The 22,021-nt window shown below is 37.7% G+C and overlaps 1 protein-coding gene across 1 annotated transcript; it reads right to left on the reverse strand.

The window, feature by feature from the left end:
* Nucleotides 1–1,714: 1,714 nt before the first annotated feature.
* Nucleotides 1,715–3,582, reverse strand: LOC137251740 (glutaminyl-peptide cyclotransferase-like). Its single transcript, XM_067786529.1, has 2 exons — nt 3,290–3,582; nt 1,715–2,769 (listed from the first exon to the last, which is right to left on the reverse strand). Exons 1-2 carry the CDS (start codon nt 3,389–3,391, stop codon nt 1,852–1,854), a joined length of 1,020 nt encoding a protein of 339 aa, XP_067642630.1. The 5' UTR covers nt 3,392–3,582; the 3' UTR covers nt 1,715–1,851.
* Nucleotides 3,583–22,021: the final 18,439 nt, after the last annotated feature.

Below are 22,021 nucleotides of genomic sequence, written 5' to 3' on the forward strand. Positions count from 1 at the left end.
CAAACTGGGTAAATATACTGCCAGTGGTGTTGCTCGGTCTTCGCACAAATTTCAAAGACGACATTAAAGCTAGCACAGCAGAAATGCTTTACGGAACAACACTCCGGTTACCAGGGGCATTCTTCATCGACGTCGAAATTAGGCCTGAGCCACAACATTTTGTCGAAGAATTTCGAAACTTCATGCTTACAGTCCGCTCGTCACCTACCGCACATCACAATAGATCTCGAGTATTCAAACATTCTAGTCTTCATAGTTGTACTCATGTGTTCGTACGAGTAGACGAAGTAAAAAAACCACTTGAACAACCGTATAGAGGTCCATATGAAGTGCTCGAGCGAATATCAGACTATGTATTCAAGATTTACCTCGATGGTAAGGCAACCACAGTATCAACAGAATTTATTGAAGCAGAAAATCAGAATACGAATGGCACAAGTAACTCAACTGTAGTGCCATCAACGAACAATTCCAGGAGTCCAAATATACCACGCACATACTCCAGAAGTCGGCAGTGCAACGATCCGTGACATTGCACGTGCATCGAAGTCACTCCTGGGGGGGCTACTGTGGCAACATGCTAACTTTTCTGCATGACGGCAACCCGTTTTGGGCTATTGACAGATACTTAAACTCAACGAACGACGCGGAAGAATTAGTAGGGGAAGAGCGTTTACACAGAAACATCCAAATTTCATTATTATTAGTTTTAAGAGTATTATATATTAAATGTTACGTTTGATCAACAAACATATTATCGTACGTGACTGCAGTAGTATCGATATGATCAAGTACACTACAGATGAAACACAACGGTGACATCTGCCTATCACAACTCATGTGTACAAAAATTTCACGACGTCTGCTTCTCAAGTCTCCCAATGATCCAGAGCATTGAGCGTCATACGGAGCTAGAAAACTGACTGGATGATGCTTATATTTCCGTTGAAATATAAATAATAGGGGATTTGTGGTTTCCAACAAACGTACGGAAAGAAAACCGATTTGAACTATATTCTCAAAAAACCAGGAGAAACCTAACAATAATTAAGCGCCACACGTGTAACTTGTTAACCTCATGAAAAACTTCACATCTGTAGGTGTTTTACGTAAGCGGATTTTCTGATAGATTTTTCTACGTTCAATAAAATGTAGAACAGCGAATTAAAATAAACGGTTTGGTCGTTTCAAAGCAAAGATAACGGCAAAGCATGGACACGCGCCTTTATTCCAGTAGAATGTTGCATGTAATATGGGAGATACTAGGACGACGATGATTATCTCATCAGCCTCTGTCGGTATTGTGCAAGCTTAGTTATTCTTCGGCATTAATGTAACCAATAAGGCCCAGAAAACATGCTGTTTCGACGAGATGGGTTTAGAATGATGAAGTTTGATTTCAGGGACATGGAAGGGTTGGGTTATATAGTTCCATGAGGAACTTGGTCGACAGCTAATGTAACAGGATTGAGAATGGGTAGGTTTACAATAGGAGAAGTTATACATTTTGCTGGGAACCCCTTGAAAGGGTTGTGCTACACAAACCCTTTAACAAAGCGTCCTTTACCGGATATGGATCAGTTACGTTCCGATAACAAGCACTCTTAAGGTACCAGCCCGATCATCTGGGAAACTTTAATATGACCAAGTTCAATATTATTTATTTTGGAGACTCATGTTATAACTAACGAGTTCAACAGAATTAACAACTGAATGCCTTTGTTCACAACTTTTGTATTCTCATCTCTTTATTCATAAAAATTGAAATATTATTATTATTGCAAAGTCATATGGAAATGTTATTTTGAAAAATTTGGTACACCTTTACCGTTAGTTCTGCGGATTATACATTCATTGCATTATACCGCTGAGCAGGTATTCCATTGTAAATAAACGTATTATAAGTGATATATTTTCCGTAGCAGTGTAATTAATTATTGACTCGTTATCTCTTTGAGTATGCAATTCTCTTGGCAATGCTTTTGGTGTTAGATGCAATATTGGTAGCTTCTCTTCTAGGAATGGTTTTTGATCACCCTTTAAATAATAAGAACGTATTCGATCAGTTTCAAAGTAGTGCTCTGGATTTCTGCAACGTAACATTTCGGCATTTGACAAGCGCTCTTCCAATGCTATAAAACGGTTAAACCATTCATCAGTATTTGCAAAGAAACTATAAAATGTCGTATCGGCTAAACCAATCATATCTAGTTCTACTAATATATCCAATTTATTTAAAGTACCATCCGCCTTCCAACTCCCAGCTAAATGACGCGCCCCAACAGGGAAATCGGCCGGGTCGTAGTCATTTGGAGACTCGTGACCATCAAAGAAAATAAACATTAAACTGAGTTTTGTTGTACGAAAAGGATTAAGAGCTCTCTGTAAAACGTGCGCCATATTAAGTAGCATAGCGCATGGTACTGCGTCTAAAGCACCTGTAATTGTGTAATATTGCTTATATTTGCCATCATAGTGGCAGGTTAGCACTAGAAACCGTTCCGCCTCTGGATTAAGTTTTGCAATTATGTTATGATAATGCACATCGCCCAAAATAGGCACTGTCGCAGGAAATGCATCATACTCAAGAGACCATCCCATCTGATGCATACTATCACTGATGTATTCGCGTACTCGCGTATGCCCGTCTTCGCCAACAACACGTGGTATAAGTATGTTTTCCACTGCATCACGTAAATGTCTCACGTCTTTAAGTTGTCCATATTCGAAAAACGCTTCACTAGATAGCTCCGTAACAGGATGCGTTCTCTTTAAGTAAATATTTTAGTTAGCCAGTGTCCCAATTTAAACGGTAATAGTCTAGAACAGGGAATACGGAAAGTAAAAAATAAGTCGTACAAAAGATATTAACGAAAAACTTAAAAATTACGCCGGGGTGGGATGCATAGTATTTTTGCGCACAACACCTTTCTGCGTTGGCGGCCTACGGCAGCGCTAATAAAAAAGTGCCGCCCTGGCCGCTTCACCAATGAGGTGGGATCAAAATTAAATGCGTGCAAAATCAGTTTGTACACAAAATTTTTTTCAGTGCACAACATTACAACAACCACATGAAAATTTCCAGCTTCAACTGCAAATGTCTCCGCACAGAGGTAAAATTTTTCTTTTCAGCCTTCGGATTATTGTTTTCGAGATTTATATGCATCTTTTAACACATCTCTCTTTATTTTTTTACGCATATTAGCAGTCGACCCCTGTTCTAGACTTTTACCAAAGTCTCAATGCAACATATTTCATTAAGTAGAGTTCTTATTTCATTGATTATTACCTGACAGGGGGGTCCCACAGGATATGCAGCACATAAATACTGTTGAACACATACACTGATGCTTAGTATGAGGAAGGTGATAAAATTTGAGTTGCCTGCCATATTGAAGCTTATTTTTCTTAAATAATTTTAAGTACTTATGTCACAGTTTAAAATGGTTAACTAAACTTGCTATTTTCCGGTATAATATCAAGGTAGATGTTTGCCCCACAGAAGCAGCAAATGGTTTGTCTAGAAATTTTTTTATTTTTCATTTTTATAACGTGTTTTTCTTCGTATTCCTCACATGCCTGTTTATTTTTTTAGTATTCGTATGCATATTATATATATGCTTGTTATCATTTCTTATGTTGATAGCTTTGTTCTTTAACACAGCTCATAGTGTACCACGTATCCGCAATGATACAATTTGCTTACTATATCAAATATTTTTGGTAATTAAAATTGTACGTGCCTAGCATTGATTGGTGGCCGGTGCAGCAGAAACAAGAAAATTATGGTGCCATGAACCAATGAACAGATACCACATTAAACAAGTAAGGAAGGCTAAGTTCGGGTGTAACCGAACATTACATACTCATCTGAGAGCTTAGCTGCGTTGGTTTCGTAGGGTTTCGCAGATGGTTTATAAATGGTTTTTAATTCCATATCACATACGTTTGGGAAATATCGACCAAATTGTGGACCAAGGGTGACGTTTTTTGAAACGATTAAACACCCAATTATTTCGACGGGTTGTGTGGCAGAACCTTTTCAAGGGGGTGCGAGTGCAGCTTCTATCTTCTCCAACCCGATTGTCAGCCTCACCTACTCGTGGCGAATCCTGTTTTTTAGCAGCCTAAAAAAAAATAAATGTAAGGCGCGATAACCTCCGTAGAGATCTAAGGCCGAACTTCTCTTCCAATTTGCGTCGTGCTCCTCTTGATTTTCCCTACAAATTGGCCGGACGGGACCTACATGTTTTATTCCGACTCCGAACGGCATCTGCAAGGCAGATGAGTTCTCACTGAGAGCTTTTCATGGCAGAAATACGCCCGGAGCGCTTGCCAAACACTGCCGAGGGGCGACCCCGCTTAGAAAAATTTTTCTTCTAATTTAAAAATCTTATTTCTAAAATTTTGATGTTTCTTTGCCCGGGGTGCGAACCCAGAGCATACGGTCTGGTTGGCGGAGCACGCTACCATCACACCACGGTGGCTATATCGGTATAGCTCAGATGAAGTGCCATAGCTTTTAAGCGCAATTTAACGCTTTTTCGGAAAAAAGTTTAGAACGGGGGTCGAGAGGTGGCAGTAAACGCGTATTCACTTCGACAAGAATAATTCGAAGGCGGACAATTTTATCTCTGTCCACAGGATTTTGCAGTGGAAATTCGCAATTTTCATGTGGTTGTTGTAATGTTGTTGTGCACTGAGAAAAGTTTTTTTGTACAAAGGGACTTTGTACGGATTTAATTTTGATCCCTCCCCATTCGTGGACCGGTCAGGTTATTTTTTTATAAGTGCGGCCGAGGGCCGCCAACGCAGAGGGTGGTCTGCTCAAAAATACCATTGATCCCACCCCCGGTTTCGGAGGGTCCCGGGGTCATTCTTCAGTTTTTCCTTAATATCTTTTGACCGAGTTAACATTTTTATTTTCCGCCTATATAATAGTTTCCAATTTGCGTCGTGCTTCTTCTTATTAGATTTATATAGATTTAGAACGATTTATGCTTCTAATTCTCCACTTGCTAGGGAAATGAGGGAGTTTAATTTGCTGTATTCAATAGATATCTAGGTTTAAACTGCTATTGAATGAAGTAATTTGATTACTTAATATTTCTTAGTTAAGATATATTTGTAAATAATCTGTAAGGAGGTTCTGATTGTCCTAGACTATAATATAAATAAATAAATAAATAAATAAATAATTAATTAGTTTATTTCAAAACTTAATATATCGCTTGAAATAGGGTCAGATATCACAAGATGTTTGGAATATTTGCTGCTTTTAAATTTGCTTATGAAGGAACAAAGTTACACCAAAAAAAATTTCCTACTCTTTACGAAAGAACACTGGTGTTGCTTTTCCACTACACATTACTAATCGTACGTATTTTATCGTACATCGCATGACTAAATACGTGAAAGATTAAGATTAAACAGCTCTACATTTGCAATTATACTGCAACTTTAAAAGACCATACAATCTATGTTTTGTTCTTAAAAGCAATATCAATTCTAAATAAATTATTTATCCTATAGGACTGACTTCTCACATAACTTTCTTTCGTATGGTTGGCAATTAATGATCGTACGATACGAGCATAACCTCAGTACTTGGTAGCACTTATAAACATATCCTCATGGATCTAGGTGGTGGGAGGGCGTTATGGCCTAGAAGGTTTCATGTGGTCATACCAAATCGTTCCCGAGATGGTCGGGCTAGTACTTTAATGGTGCTTGTTACCGGAACGTACCGGATCTGCATCTGGCGAAAGACCATCAACATCGATAACACTACCCAGGGCCTTCGGGAAGAGTCCTTATCGCTACAACAACAACATATTTAACATATTTTTTCCATTCTACAACCCATACATTTTAGCCTTGAGTTTGAAAACAAATTATTAAAGCGATAATATAATTACATTATATTAATTTTAAATCATGATTAAAAACTATTTGTTATACAATAACAACAACAATACAAGAACCGCAACATAATGTGGAATTGCGCTTTGGCAAAGCTCCTGATAAAAGTAAAATTTTTAATATCAGTCTTGGGACGATAGTTACTTAGTTGAAAATGTTTCTTTTCGTAACTCTCCCGATATTTTTGAACGTGTTTTAACTGCCGACCCACCCCTTTTTTAACTATTAGCACTCTAACTTTTTGTAAGTGCAAAATCCCATACAATTTTATATGGAAAATATATCCCATTTTCGGCATGTTTTAAAGAACTAATAATACTAGTTATGAGTTTGATAATTTTATTTTTACTTTTTAGTAAAATTTTATGAAGCGATTCGGGAAAAAAGGCAAACCTATCATGTGTACGCATCGGTTGAGCGCTGCCAACTCTCAGAGTACTGAACCTGATCGTTCTAATGAGATTTGATAGTGATTCAGAGCTCGATGACTCAATGAAACGCTATTTGCTCAGTTTGAAAATAAAGCTAACATAATAATAATATAAAGCTAACATAATAAGACATTTCTATAGAAGTGTCATTTAAATTAGGCACTTCAAACGAAAAATTTACCTAAGTAGAGTAAAAAAAAGTTTGTTTTGTATAAATAAAAAAAAAATAATAGTTTCCAATTTGCGTCGTGCTTGTTGTTAATTTTTCCTACAAATTGGCGGGACGGGACCTACTTGTTTTTAAAGCCGACTCCGAACGGCATCTGCAAGGCAGATGAGTTTTCACTGAGAAGTTTTCCATGGCAGAAATTCACTTGAAGTGCTTGCCAAATACTGACGAGGGGCTACCCCGCTTAGAAAAATATTCTTCTAATTGAAAAACGTTATTTCTGAAATTTTGATGTTGCTTCTCCCGGGGCGTTAACCCAGGATCTTCGGTGTGGTAGGCGGAGCACGCTACCATCACACCACGGCGGCCGCTGGGCCGTATCGTGTTATATGATCCGTTATGGAATAAAATTTTTCAAATCGCAATAAAGCTGAAATGGTAATTGGGATTGAGGTAATACGTGAAGTAATGACAACAGGTACTGATTAGATGCATTATGTATTATGATTTTTACTAAAAGCCTGACAGATTCATATTTATCATTTGAGTGAAATTAGTTTTTCATCCGTGATCGTGTAACACGATATGGGCCCTGGTTTGAGAGAAAAAATAACACGAAAATTTTTCACAACCAATGGACAGTCCGCACTTACAGAAAGTCAAAACTTTTTTGAACTACATTTATGACCAAACCAATATTGGTTTAGAATCAAACTGTAAAATCTTTCATGAAAAAGAGTGTTTTGAGTTGGGTTTTGATATTGCATTGTTGTTGTTGTTGTTGTAGCAGTACTTCGCCCCAACCAATAGGTGCGACCAAGGACGCAACAAATTAAATGGGGTTACACTGAATTGACAGCCCTTGGTCGGGGAAAATACCAAGTCATAGAACCGGCTGCCTTGGGAAGAGTTGATATTGCATTGATTTTCTGCATTGAAATTAAAAGTGTGGAATTGCGTGCTTTGGACACAGAGTATATTAACTTTGGTAACATAACGGTTGGTTGTACAGATATAAAGGAATCAAGATAGATATAGACTTCCATATATTAAAATCATTAGTATCGAAAAAAAAGTTGATTAAACCATGTCCATACGTCGGTGTACAGGCTTATCTGGACCCAGAATAAATTGGCATTGATCGGTTGGTATCCATCGATCCTCAAGTGCCGCATAGGGTTCAATGTACCATTGCGAACCCTTCGATGTCACGATTATTTCTGGTTAGATAGATTTAGAACGATGTATGTTTCTAATTCTCAAATTGCTAGGGCGATGAGGGAGTTTAATTTGCTGTATTCAATAGATATTGATTTTTCATTAAATAAATTTAGGTTTAAACTGCTATTGAAGGAAGTAATTTGATTATTTAATTTTTCTTAGTTAAGATGTATTTGTAAATAACCTGCAAGGGGGTTCTGATTGATACGACACTTTCATTGCAGACAATAAAAAATGTTTTTTGATTTACATCGCATTTATTATAAACATTTATTTATAGACTAACAGGGTACCCGACGTTGTTCGGATGCGTATTTATATTAAAGTGGCCCTTATTTTTTTTTTAAATATCGATATCTTGGGTCTTTAACTGAACAAATTTTAAAACATTTCTACTAACCTAAATCACGAAACCATGTGCAGGCTCCGTTTATATAAAACAATATTTATTTTCCCACATTATCCCTCCTCCCCTTTCATTACTTGGTCCATCCCACTTACTTTACTCTGTGCCTTTTTCTGGCGATCCCATTCTTCTTATCTCGCGCTCAACCTCTTTTCGGTATTTTCTTCACTCTTCCCCCACATTTCTATTACCATATCTTATTTTCAGTTCTTTTGTCTAAGCTTACCGCTAAAGCATGCAATAAAATCAGTAAATATTGCTTCAATCGGTTAAAAGTTATAAGCCGTAACTTACATACATATATGGATATATGTAGATACACATTCAAAATATAAAACAGAAAATACTTACAGATCCTGTTGATATACCAGAGAATAAAATAAAGTTTTTTTTATATATGGGTACATACGTGTTTATTTCGCTTGCAAAGACGTTGAGTTTGATAAAAAAAAACTACGTACACATTTTTAAAATTGTTAGTTTTTACAAATTAGGTCGGAAAAAATAATACTTTTTTGTTGAGTGAATAATATTAAAAGAATTCATTTTGATAGCTTTTTACGACTTTCTAATTTTTAATTGTTGCATACATTAAGGCGAATTATATAAAACTGTTATAGAATAACTTATGCGCATACATAAACATATATAGCATTATGATTGTTATAAAAGTGAATGCTTACATACTTAGCACACATAAAACAAAATTATTCCAAACTCTTCAGTGTGAATGTATGTGTATGTGTGGAGAGTTAACTTGTAATCAAAATTTTACATTTTTAATGCTTATTAAAAAAAAATAATTGTTTTATAATGCTTCCTTATAAACAACGTTTGATGTGGAAGTGTTAGGAACACAGACGATTAATTTGTCTGCTCACTAACACGTGAGAGCGCCACGTAAAGCTGGCCATGAGAAACGCAACTCACAGTCAGATCAACGCCCACAACACTCATCGTCTGGCCTTGTGCTTTGTTGATTGTCATAGCATAGCAAAGGCTCACCGGGAATTGAACACGTTTAAATCTAAAGGGAAAGTTGTTTGGTATAAGGGGGATACGTGGTATAAAGACTCTCTCTCCTCTGCCACTGCCTGTCAAAATTTCTGCTTCAATTATATTTTGTTTTAGAGAAACAACTTTAAGCCTCGTTCCATTGCACAATTTTGGTGGGCTTAGATTACGCAACAGAATAGTTGGTGCGCCGATTTTCAAAATAATTTTATGGGATGGAAGTCCAGGTGCACTAAGGCTATTTAAAAACTCCACACGGAAATTTGTTGAGTCATCTTGCTCCAAAACTCTGTTGATTGAAAAGTATTCGACCTCCTCTCCCTGAATATCGTTGAGTATATACGAATTGATTTTCAAAACCTGGCCATTTCGTGGCGTCAAGATAGCCCTCTCGCAAAGCCAAAAGTTATCATGACAGACTCCTAGATCATTATAAACAGTAGAAATTAATTCTTGCCAAGAATGTACGGTACGGCACAAATTATCGGGCAGTGTAATTTTCCCCTCTATTTCGGGGTATGTACCATTTCCAATGTGTAGCAAAGTTTCGGAGAAGTTCTGCGCATTTATGTTGCCTCCGATTCGAGCGCGCATATTTTCTGTTAAATGCATTCTTTTAATGTTACACCATAAATATGAGCTCTTCAAATACACTCGTATTTCATCTGCTCTTGTACCGCTTGGTATGACCGGTAGTATCTGCCGAAAATCTCCACAAAAGAGAAAAGTAACACCAACCATAACTTGGTCATTTTGGCGTATATCCCTCAGCGTTCTGTCCACAGCTTCTACGGCTGTCCGGTTCGCCATGGTGCATTCATCCCTTATTACCAACACACAGTCACAAATAACGCTGGCTTTTTCGCAATTTCTTGCTATGTTGCACATTGGATATTCATTGATATCTAAGTGTATGGGGATTTTGAACATGGAATGGGCATTTTTACCACCAGGTAATAAAGTTGCAGCTATACCAGATGAAGCCACTGCCAGAGCTATTTTGCCTTGAGCTCGCATCTTTGCCAAAACAATTTTAGTTAGGAAAGTTTTTCCTGTCCCACTAGGGGCATCTAAAAACAAAATCTCACCTACTTCATTATCGACACTATAACAAACGCGTTCGAATATTCCTCTTTGCTCATCCGTTAAACGTTGAATGCCATTACGTAGAGTGTCCGCAAGTTCTGTAGGATTATACGAAATTTCGCTTGCGTATTCCCTGTTCACACGTTCACCGTCTATAGATGGTTCAGGTAAGCCGTATTGGGATAGTAAATTATATCTTCACCACGTAATCTTAAAGTGGCAGTAAAGCCACCTTTTTCTGGGGACCGTCGCCGATAAGAGGGATATCCATCCTCTCCCGTTATGGTGTGTTCTATAAGTGCCCGTGGATAATCTTTCGAGCATCGGCAGTCCTGCATGCATGGAGAGTTGCTATTTAATATCCCGCAAGGACCATGTACGATGTATTTTCTTACTATGTCAAATAGTGTGGCATCTGTGTTGCTGTCTGGAAATTCGGCACTTATCACATTATCAATATCGTTAGGGCGTATTTTGTCTTCCAACGAGAGAAGTACATGTGCATGTGGTAGACCTCGTTTTTGCCACTCAACGCTGTACATAAAGCACAAAGCTGACCTAAACAGATTCTCCTTTGTAATTAGGCGTATTAGAGCTTTAAGTTTTAAGTGGAATACTCTAGCTATTATGTCGTGCCGATCGTATGCATTTTGACCAGGTAAAAGTTGCTGTGTAATTTCAGCCCACTTCGGATTTGTTGTCATCGTTATAAAGAGATCAGGCTTTCCATATTTTCTAACGTAGCAAAAAGCATCATGTGTACGTTCGTGCATGTATCGTGGACCTCCCGTAAAACTGGACGGAAGTATTACTAATCTGCCCAAATTTTCTGTACCTCCATCTTGTTGCATAGACCGATAACTCAGTTATTGATTAATTTATCTAAATATCACAAAATTCAAATTAAACCTGTGATCTTCCTCTATTGTTTGATGCCCATATTGTACGCATATTTAGAGGTTTTAGGTAACCTCATTTTAACCGATTATCGTAATATGGCAGCGTGAAATATTTTTTTTTTGGTACGCCACTGTATCTATTCATGAATTTGATTTTTAATTTATATGAAATTGAAAAAAAACTTTGCAAAGGCATTCTTTGATATTTGTTTGGAAACTAAGTGCATTTTCCTTCGTTTTTCAAAAAAAAAATCCTTAAAAGTAGCTTAATTATAGCTTAAACAACTATATCTTTTTTGTTTCTCACGCGATTTTAATGATATAAGTTCTAGATTCCCTTCTGGATTACAGGCTATCCATCTGTGAAAGTCTCATAAAAATCCATTCGCTAGTTTCCGAGATTATCGATATCATACAGACAAACAGACAAACAGAAAAAAAGTGGTGCCGATGGATTCTACGACATTCCAAACGTCAAGTACACTAATTTTTTTTTTAGAAATCTTGGATGTACAGACACGATTTTCTAGAGATTTATTATAGTATAGATAACACTAAAAGAAATATCGTCATTTCGACTGCTGATTGAAATATTACCGTAACTCAGCTACCGTTCCGAAAAAGCTCTATCTTAGCATAAATTCTATATGTTTTGACGTGAACTGCAGCGTTTATGAAAAAAGAGTTCTGAAATGGGGCGTTCAGCCGAGTGAGGGCGATTGTCCACGCAGGAGTCGATTTATAACAACACCCTGAAATTATAAAGCCATTGCTTGGATTAAAAATTCTTAAAAATCCATACTAGTTACATATGTAAAAACACTCGGATATAAGATGTTTGGAATATTTGCTGCGTTTAAATTTGTTTATGAAGGAACAAAGTTACACCAAAAAAAAATGTCGTACTCTTTACGAGACGTCACTGATGTTGATTTTCCACTACACATTACTAATCTTACGTATTTTATCGTACATCGCATGACCAGATTCGTGAAAGATTAATATTAAACAGTTCTACATTTGCAATTATACTGCAACTTTAAAAGACCATACAATCTATGTTTTGCCCTAAAAAGCAATATCAATTCCAAATAAATTATTTATCCTATAGGACTGACTTGTCACATAACTCCCTTTCGTATGGTTGGCAATTAATGATCGTACGGTACGGCATAACCTCAGTTCTTGGTAGCACTTATAAACATATCCTCATGGATCTAGGTGGTGGGAAGGCGTTATGGCCTAGAAGGTTTCATGTGGTCATACCAAATCGTTCCCGAGATGGTCGGGCTAATATGGTTACCGGAACGCACCGGATCTACACCCGGCAAATGACCATCAACTTCGATAACACAGCCCAAGGCCTTCGGGGAGTGTCCATATCGCTACAACAGCAACAACCACTCCACGGCGACAGCCTAATTAATTTTGTTTGCATAGTTAAATATATAATCTTTAAAAGGTGGATTAATGCCTCACGGCTCATACATATGCATGTCTATATATAAGATAAGGCTTTTCCAGAAATATTTACCACTAGATTTAAATTAAGAAACGCTTATTCGGCAATCATAATCTGCCCCTGTTGTCGTTCTACATACTTCAATGCCAAGTTTTCAAACCCTGGCAATGAATAAATATTAGTCATAAGGAAGTTCGTATCAAATTGTGTTAGCCGTAGATAAGCAATTATATCGCGTCAATATAGCTTGCGCGCAGAAGCATCATGTTCATAACAACGTCTTACCAGTTCAAATTCATCTTTCTCGCAAGGTACATTAAGTTTTTCACTTTCGATGATTGTTTGCAACTTACTAGCCTCAAAATCTAAAAATACATTGCTTTCGACTACCTGCAAAGTCAACAGAAATGAAAGTATTAACCAAAAAGCTCAACCGATCCCACTTACACTCCCAGTATCATATTCCATGATTTTTTTACTTAAAATTTCGCAATGAATCTCATGCTCTAGATTATATGCTCGCTGCAGTGTAAAATCGGTTATATGCTCAATTATAAAATCGACACAATTCTCAACAGCTTCGTCCAATTGCAGTATCAAAGCCGCTTTTAACATTTTATCTACATAATCGGTGGTTAATAGAGTTTTGCCGGTGTAGCAAAAGGTGATCAAGCGTTCAAAAATCTCGCCATTTATATCGGTGATTTCTTTAAGTGGAGAAATGCCTTCTTCACTTTTGAAGAGTTTTCTGAAATAAATATGTAGGTAGGTGATAGGAAGGTGACCGACATCATATGTATGTATGTATATATATACAAATATTACTAATTCGCTAACTTACAGGGAACTCGGATTTGATAACTTAAATGTTATATCAACTAAATCCTACTCGTCGAAGTGTGCATATATTTAATGAATAAGTTTTTCCATAAAATACTTCACTTCTGTGGGATTAACCTCTGACAAGCGTTGACGAGTTATAGTACATGCTGTCATTGCCATTATGTCAGGAAGAAAAACTTGTCTTGAATAAGAGTTAACTTTGTCTTGAATGTGGTAAATTCAGTTGCCCTGTATATTGTAATGGTTATCCTACTGGGTAGCTTAGAAAGCTCATCTGAAATACATCCACCTTTCCCCGTGTTACCCCACCGTATGCACCTTGCTCGATGTCCAGCCCGGAGTTTCAGCCATTGTCGTGGGAAAAGATTACAAATGGAGTAACACTGGTAGTTCTACACCAGCAGGCCAAACAAAAAAAATTATGTACACACTAATCGACTCACTTACAAAGTCAACAAGAAACAAGTAAGGAAGGCTAAATTCGGGTGTAACCGAACATTACATACTCAGTTGAGAGTTGGGGCGAGATGTTTATAAATGTCTTCTATACATTTTTATGGGGTATTTGTATTTATTTTTCCGACTGTATTTAATTATTTAATTCTCTTTCCAAAAATCACGTTTGGATAAAGTGACAACACCGCATGGATAAATGGGAGGCAATTCAAAAATGTCCCTCATAAAAAAAAGTAGCGACTACCTCACAGTTTACATCGAGTAAATGTCTAAAAAATAACGAGTGACGGCTCTCATTATATATATGCTCTTTGATTGTGGGTAAGACAAGTGTGATATCTTCAGCATATACGTCAAAATTACATATAGAGCAGATCACCTGATATTTAAACAAAATATCGTAGTCTCATCCTGCATCTCTTTCTATCACCCGCTGAAGATATCGGACCGCATCCGACACCTTGAACATCCTGTCAGACAGTTGACGGATAACATATCTTGTTTTGTCCACAATGTTAAAGAAACACAGCACAAATAATGTTTCCGAGCACAAGCACGTCGGTGCCCGTCCGCTTTTTTCGTCGCCCCCTCTTATTCAAGTAACGAGTTCCAGCAACAAAAGTATTTGTTTGTAAACAGCGTCTGAGCAGACATTTTTTTCGAAACATTCCTTCCTGACATGTTTATTCGGCGTATCTACGAAAATTGTGTTGGCTGAAAGCGACAAATGATACTCAAAACCATTGCGAATTCAAAGAAGTGAAGAATTCTTCTATATCTCCATTGCCATAACTACCTCTATGTAAATAATGCAATATACCAGTCGTGTACAAAAATGCTTAATAACACTTTTGAGCGAACAACGTTTACAACGTTTTTTCAAACATGCGTGACTTATATCAATTCACAATGCTCAAAATGTTTATCTCTTCGGCCATTTCACACTAGAATTATACCTTTCGGATAACTTTGTATGTGTCGGAGTCTCGTTAACCCATCTCTTATTTACTCTTTATGGTAATATTTTACCTTTCAGGCGATAACCTTTATATATAAAAATCACGTGTCACTATATTTGTCCGCGATGGACTCCTAAACTACTGAGCAGATTTTGAATTTGTTTTGGACCCCGTGTGTAGTTTGATCTAACTTAAAATTTAGGATAGGTTATATCGCAGCTTATATTCGCAATACTATTTTATTGCAATTTTTTAAATGTTTATACGTAATAATAAAATGTTACGTATACCCAGCGGCACTCATATTTTCAGGTGGTGCGGATATACTTCGGTGTAATTGCTTGGTGTTTAATAAAACAACCTGCTTATCAATAAAAAATATTATAGCGAATGATATCAAGTATAGCACATCACCAGGGCCATTGAGAGGGGGTGACGGGGGGGGGGGGGTGAGGTGATTACCACCAAACCCGTGGTTTCTGAGGGGCTCGCGATTTAGAAGTATTAAGACATTTTTTTTTAATTCAGGAGAGTCTTTAGTTGTTCCATGTGCATTTTTTAGGCGAATTTCAAAAGCAATGAATATCTGCATTTCGTTTTAATATTATAGTGAAGTGTGAAAAATAAAAATCTATATATGTGACCCGGTCTGTGAAAAAGTGGCTTATGACTCAAAAAAGAAATTGCGATAAACAGCTGTTAAAGATAATAATATATAAAAGGAAAGGCTAAAATGTGTGTTAGTTGTTCGCCGGTGTTTGAAGAGATGCGTCAGTCGATTTTGTTCAAACGTGGACCAGGGTACCCCTAGAATGTGTTTATAGAATATGGATAACAAATGAAAGCTGTTGATGAGTGCTTTATTAGAGGGTAATTTTCATACCGCTGGGTGATTAGGGTCTCGAGATATAGGCCAAAACGTGGACCCCGATACCCCTAAAATGTGTAGGCAATAAAGATATCAAAAGAAAGCTGTTGCTGAGAGCTCTAAAGCAATTTTCATTGTGATATTCGATTTAGTCGCATCAACTGATAGATATGCATGCGAAGCCGAAATAGAGACATCAATTAATAATACCCACATACCTATTTACATACGTCCTATTCGATTTGCCTGAAGTTTGGTATATAAATTTGCCTATATTAGTGTTTACGATCCTTTTTTCCGACCAGAGACGAACTGGGACTGGGATTAGGACTAGGACTGGGTTAGGACTGGGACTGAGACCGGAGTGGGACTGGGACTGGGACTGGAAAAAAGAGATAGACTGAGAGATATATAGAATGAGACGAAGATTGAGATAGATTAAGCGAAAAAGACGGAGGGAGGAGTGAATAAAACGATTAGGAAAAAGTTAAGAGGGCGAGGACAGAGTTAGACGGAAAAAGCTTTTTAAAATGTATGCAGATAGGCCAAATTTAGGGCAGAACAACGTCTGCCGTGTCTGCTAGTTTGTCATATAATGTCGAAAATGTCAATCGTCTATGTCCGCCAGGGTTTGCTCATTATAGTAGTAAATTTTCACACTTCAGTGTATATCGCGAAGTTCTTCAGTTACGAGAATCTAACTACTTTCTGCCGGTAGTTGATAAAAATCTCTTTTAATAAGTAAGTGTTAGTTTTTTTAAGCTTTTATTCAAATTAAGTAAGCTTCGAGTACACAACCTACATATAAAATTTGAATCTAATTGGCATTGAAAAGTCGCTTATTTACGGGAACTATTTGTTATATAGTAAAGGAAGTAAAAAGTGGGCGTAATTAAACGTCCATTACGTCCATTTGCAAAGGGAACCTTCCTCATGGACAGAAAAAATAGCGCGTCGTCTTCATTTCAATACCATGTGAGGAGGAGCTTTTGATGGATAGGTTACCGATTTTTGCTATTTTTATTGTGCATATAAAACGTAACTATTTGTTAACTTGCATACTTTTACCTGCTCGTACGTGTATGAGAATTGCTGCTTGTGTCTCTTCGCAAGTGTTTTTTCATGTCTATGTCCATTTCCATTTACTCTGACATATTTGTTGATGTTTCGTATATTTAACGAGAATTTGCATAACGCTTGAAAATGTTCACCAACACACTGAATTCGAAAATTTAAAGCGGTTATCGAATTTGACACAACATATTCGCATGCGAGATAACAAACAAAAGTATATAGGAATAATAATACAAAAATGTAACAAAAGTTGCATACTCATATGTTGTGTTACAATGAAGCGTGATCTAGATACGGAGAGAAATTTAACATGCTACATGCACGAATAAACAATGCAACAACAATGAGATCCATATGGATCTTGGAGAAGACACACGATTTGAGATTCAACACTCTCCATATTTTCGTCGACTTCAAAACAGCACTTCACAGCGCGAAAAGAAGCCAATTGTATGCTGCTATGTCTGAATTAAAGTTCACTGAAAAGTTAATAAGGCTCTGTCAAATATCGTTGAGCAACACCACCAGCTCCGTAAGAATTGGGAAGGACCTCTTCGAGCCATTCAAAACCAAACGATGCTTCAGAGAAGAGGACTCCCTTTCGTGCGATTTCTTTAACATAATGCCGGCGCAGATAATTCCAGCAGGAGAACTTAACCGTAACTGGACAATTATACGAGCGCACAATTACAAGCGTACGCCAAAGTTATAACACTCTTATAACATGCTGAGTATAAAAAAATCTACGATCACATACTTATTGAATTGTTAGTACAGTCCCTCTAATATAATACTTTACGCTGTTGATATAATACCTTATCGCTGTTGATTCGTAAAAGACATACTCTTTTTCGAAACGAAATTTCGCAAGATAGGTATTGAATCAGCTATTGCTGATGTCAAAAATTTCGCAAAGAAACAGCAGAAGAACTGGAGAAGCAGGCTGAATCCGTGTCACATATTGAGGAGGACTAGCCGCATATGGAACCAGTTCTTATTTAAACCTTATTTGCCGTGAAAGCGGAAACAACAATGCGTCAGCGCTCAGTAAAAGAGGTAAGCCCAAAGGCGCCGAAGATGGCCAAAACGTAGGGAGCATGCATATGGTCTTTCCAGGGCATAATTAAGAATTGGAATTATCGAAGAAATAGAATCCAAGCCGCTTAATTACAAGGGATTAAGCTGAAATTACAGTCCTTGGTGGCGAAAGGTCCCGAATTGCTCTGGTACATAGTTAGAACAGGCTGCCGTGGGACGCGTATTCGATTTTCAGGAGGCAGCAGTAGCCGTAACCAAAGCAGTAGAAGCATTGGAAGGAAATATCTTAAACTGCAGCCGCGTCAACTTTTATATTGACAGCCACGCAGCAATTAAGACAATATCTTATCTCACATAGCTTTATAGACGTCCCAATTAGGTTGGGCAAGATTAAGAGAAGGCGGAGATGCACATGATCGACCCAAGGACGGGGCTACAAAGTTTCGAAGATCATTTTAGGTATTACAACCTTAGACTAACAGGAGTAATTCATTAAAAAGAGAGTACTGTAGACTGATGACTGGTATTCTGACACTGCCTTTTGGCGTCACATGCCTCTAAATATGGCTTAGTCAGTTATAACAGAGATGTAGAAGTGCTGGTTGAAGGAGGAAACGATCGAGCACGTTTTGCGCTTGCCAAGCTAACACTCCAGTTTTTAGGAGTAATACAGCTGTCAGATGTCTAGAAGCAGCAAGTGGCATAGGTCCTAGAAAGCTTCTAAAATTTGCAAACAGTACGGAGTTATTTCATAACATAGGTCCTGGTTTTTGATACGGGTTTTCAGTTTGGTCGTTAAATAAACTTATGGTAACACCACGGACTAATTCAGTCTATGTGAGGTCCTCATGCACCGGTTAGTTCAACCTAACCTAAGAAGTCATCTCCGTTAGTATTATGAAGAAGCACTCAGGAATCAGCCGTATCAGAAAAAGAAGCACAAAAATGCTGTCAGAGTTGTCCAGAAAGAGTTTCGACGAATGCCGTTCTCAATGCCGAAAACCCGCAGTTGATGGAAGCAGACTTTCCACGTAGACGCGCGTCAGTCTGGCGTAACTTCGATCCAGATACTGTATAAGGAACAACTTTTACTTACTCTGTTTGCTCTGCATGAAATGTATCTCCACATGACACCAACCTTTCTTCAATTGTAATGTGGAGCTAACACCCATGTCCCCAGTTGATATTGCAACTTACATTGGACTTCAGTTAGACGATATCAATGTCAATTTTTGAGTGATCGCACCTACTGGATGGGTCGAAGCAATGTCACAAGAAGTAGATGAATCGATGCCGCTATAACGAATAATATTAATCACATCACCAGGGGCACAAACAGTCCAGTCGAGCTGTAAAAAGTCGCAGTTCAGGGAAGCGGTGAGGGGAGCGCGCCGCGAAGTTGTGTGCGATGCATCGGAGGTTTGACTTTCAGGGATGACGAGGATTGTCTGACTGTAAATACACCGTTGTAAATATATGTCAATACATAGAAATATCTCTGACAACTCTTATGTAAGTGTGAATAATATTATCAATGTACATAAGTACATACATATCTTAATATATAAAAAACACGTGTCACAACATTTTCGGCCGCGATCGACTCCTAAACGACTGAACCGATTTTGAATTTGTTTCGCACCCCGTGTGTAGTTTGATCTAACTTGAGACATAGGATAGGTTATATCTTAGTTTATAGTCGCAATATTACTTTATTGCAAATTTTTTTATTTGTTTATACGTAATAATAAAATGTTACGTATACGCAGTGGCACTCATATTTTCAGGTGGTCCGGATATACTTCCGTGTAATTGCTTGGTGTTTAATAAAACAACCTGCTTATCAATAAAAAATATTATAGCGAATGATATCAAGTATAGCGCATCACCAGGCCCGCCGAGAGTGTGGGGCGGTTTCTGAGGGGGCCGGCGATTTAGAGGTACTATGACATTTTTTTTTAATTCAGGAGAGTCTTTAGTTCTGTAGAGGGTAATTTCCATACCTCTGGGTGACTAGGGTCTCGAGATATAGGCCAAAACGTGGGCCAGTGAATGCCTAGACAGTGTTTATACAATATGGATATCAAATGAAAGCTGTTGATGCGTGCTTTAGTACAGAGTAATGTATTATCCAGAGACGAACTGGGACTGGGGTTAGGACTAGGACTGGGACTGAGACTCGGAGTGGGACTGGGACTGGAATAAAATACATACCACCCTCTGGCAATAAGGGATGCAGAAGAATGAGAAGAAATTGAGAGAAGAGAAAAGAGAGAAGGAGATTGAGAAAGATATAAAATGAGGCGAAGATGGAGATAGGTGAAGCGAAAAAGACGGAGGGAGGAGTGAATAAAAGGATTAGGAAAAAGTGACGAGGTGGGGAGGGCAGGGTCAGACGGAAAAAGCTTATTAAAATGTATGCAGATAGGCCAAATTTAGGACAGGACAAAGTCTGCCGGTTCTAGTATGAATATATAAAAAATATACAAACTTCATATATGCAGCCACGCTCAAAGCACATACAAGCATATTCCATATGCATATTCAAGTGTTGAGGTTGTACAGTTAACCCATTTAAATGACGAAAAATAAATCCAATATAAACATACATACAACGCAGGTACATATGTACCCTTCACACTAAGATATGCCAGAATTAAATATGTGACAAATATGCATTATGTGTGTAGTCGATAGCCACACAACATGGCTTTATATGTATGTATGTCAGTAAATCGGTCGGTTGACTCGACAGTTGTTACATCGACCAACCTTCAAAATGGATGGTGGATATTAAGCCTTTTCAATTAACCAACCCACGAGTCAACCAACAAGCCTTTTGGCCAGCCGTGCTGCTGCAAGTCAGTCAAAACGATGTTGGCCAAAAAAGCTTAATACAGCGCACAGTGCACAGCCTATTTGTTGCATTCATTTAACACACACACACAAAAAGTAAGGTATGAATATGTATGTATGTTTGCACAATATTATTGCAACAAGGACGATCGTTGGTGGAAGCGGCGCAACTTTCATTCATAAATATTTAATCGCTCGATGTGGCGCACGATAATTCAAATGGCAAAAACTGTCATCTACAACTGGCATTGTGTGCCGCCGACCGACCGACCGAAAACCCCATACCACCCTCACTTACCTCAACGCTTTCTCCCACATTCATTCACATACACGTTTACATGCATGCAATCATATATCACAGTCTACTCAAACTTACAGGAAACTTATTTAAAATTCAGCTTTTAGCTCACCTGCGCAACCCTTCCGGTGTACTTATAGTCCACCCTCTCCCCCATTCATGCTGCAGCACCGCTTTGTGTGTATTCTTCCTCGTGAACCAATTTATGCCTACAAATCTCATTACTCACTAACTCACCTATTCATACAACAATAATTTACTCAATTACTCATTCATTTTCAACTCCAGGTGCGCACAACAGCTCGCAGGTGAGCGCAACAATTTAAATGTTTTTTTGCGGTTGCTTTCTCATCCAGCCATGGTTGCCATACCAACAAATTTTTAGGCCCAAAATTTATAGGAAATATTTATACTTATGTAAATGTATAGCCTGAACATTAAATCTGCCAACGAAGTAGTTCAATTGTACTAAGGACTGTTAGAGAAACTTCTGCAATTTTAGAGCTCACTATAAGTTGCTTAGTAAACTATTTGTTTAATTGGCCGTTTCATGAAATTTTTAAAAATATATATTGTGACGAATTTTAGCATCATTACGCCGTTAGTAAATAATCACAACACAAAAACATTAAAGCAAGCCACACTTTTGTACATGAACACATCAATCATCATTTACACACATATATGGAAGGCGACGAGAAGTACATGTACACACATAACTAGCAGCTCGAAGTGAAGAGATATCTCACACACACACATGTAGCCATGATCAGAAGTTCTTACTCACACATACATACGCATATCACTAAATTACCAAGCAGGAGATACAACAGTTCTAGAAGGTGAAATGTCTAGGTCTTTGAAGAAATATGCGGACGAGGCAACAAAGAGTACAAAAGCAGCGCAAGCTGAGTAATAACTAATCAGTTTTGATTTGAGTACGCTATTCGTTGTGAAGTACTACTCCCAAAGTAGTCTAAATAAATAGCACTTCGCAATATTGGAGTTTTTATTCAACA

The sequence above is a fragment of the Eurosta solidaginis genome, chromosome 5 (genome assembly GCF_040869045.1).
Source record: "Eurosta solidaginis isolate ZX-2024a chromosome 5, ASM4086904v1, whole genome shotgun sequence".
Taxonomy (NCBI): domain Eukaryota; kingdom Metazoa; phylum Arthropoda; class Insecta; order Diptera; family Tephritidae; genus Eurosta; species Eurosta solidaginis.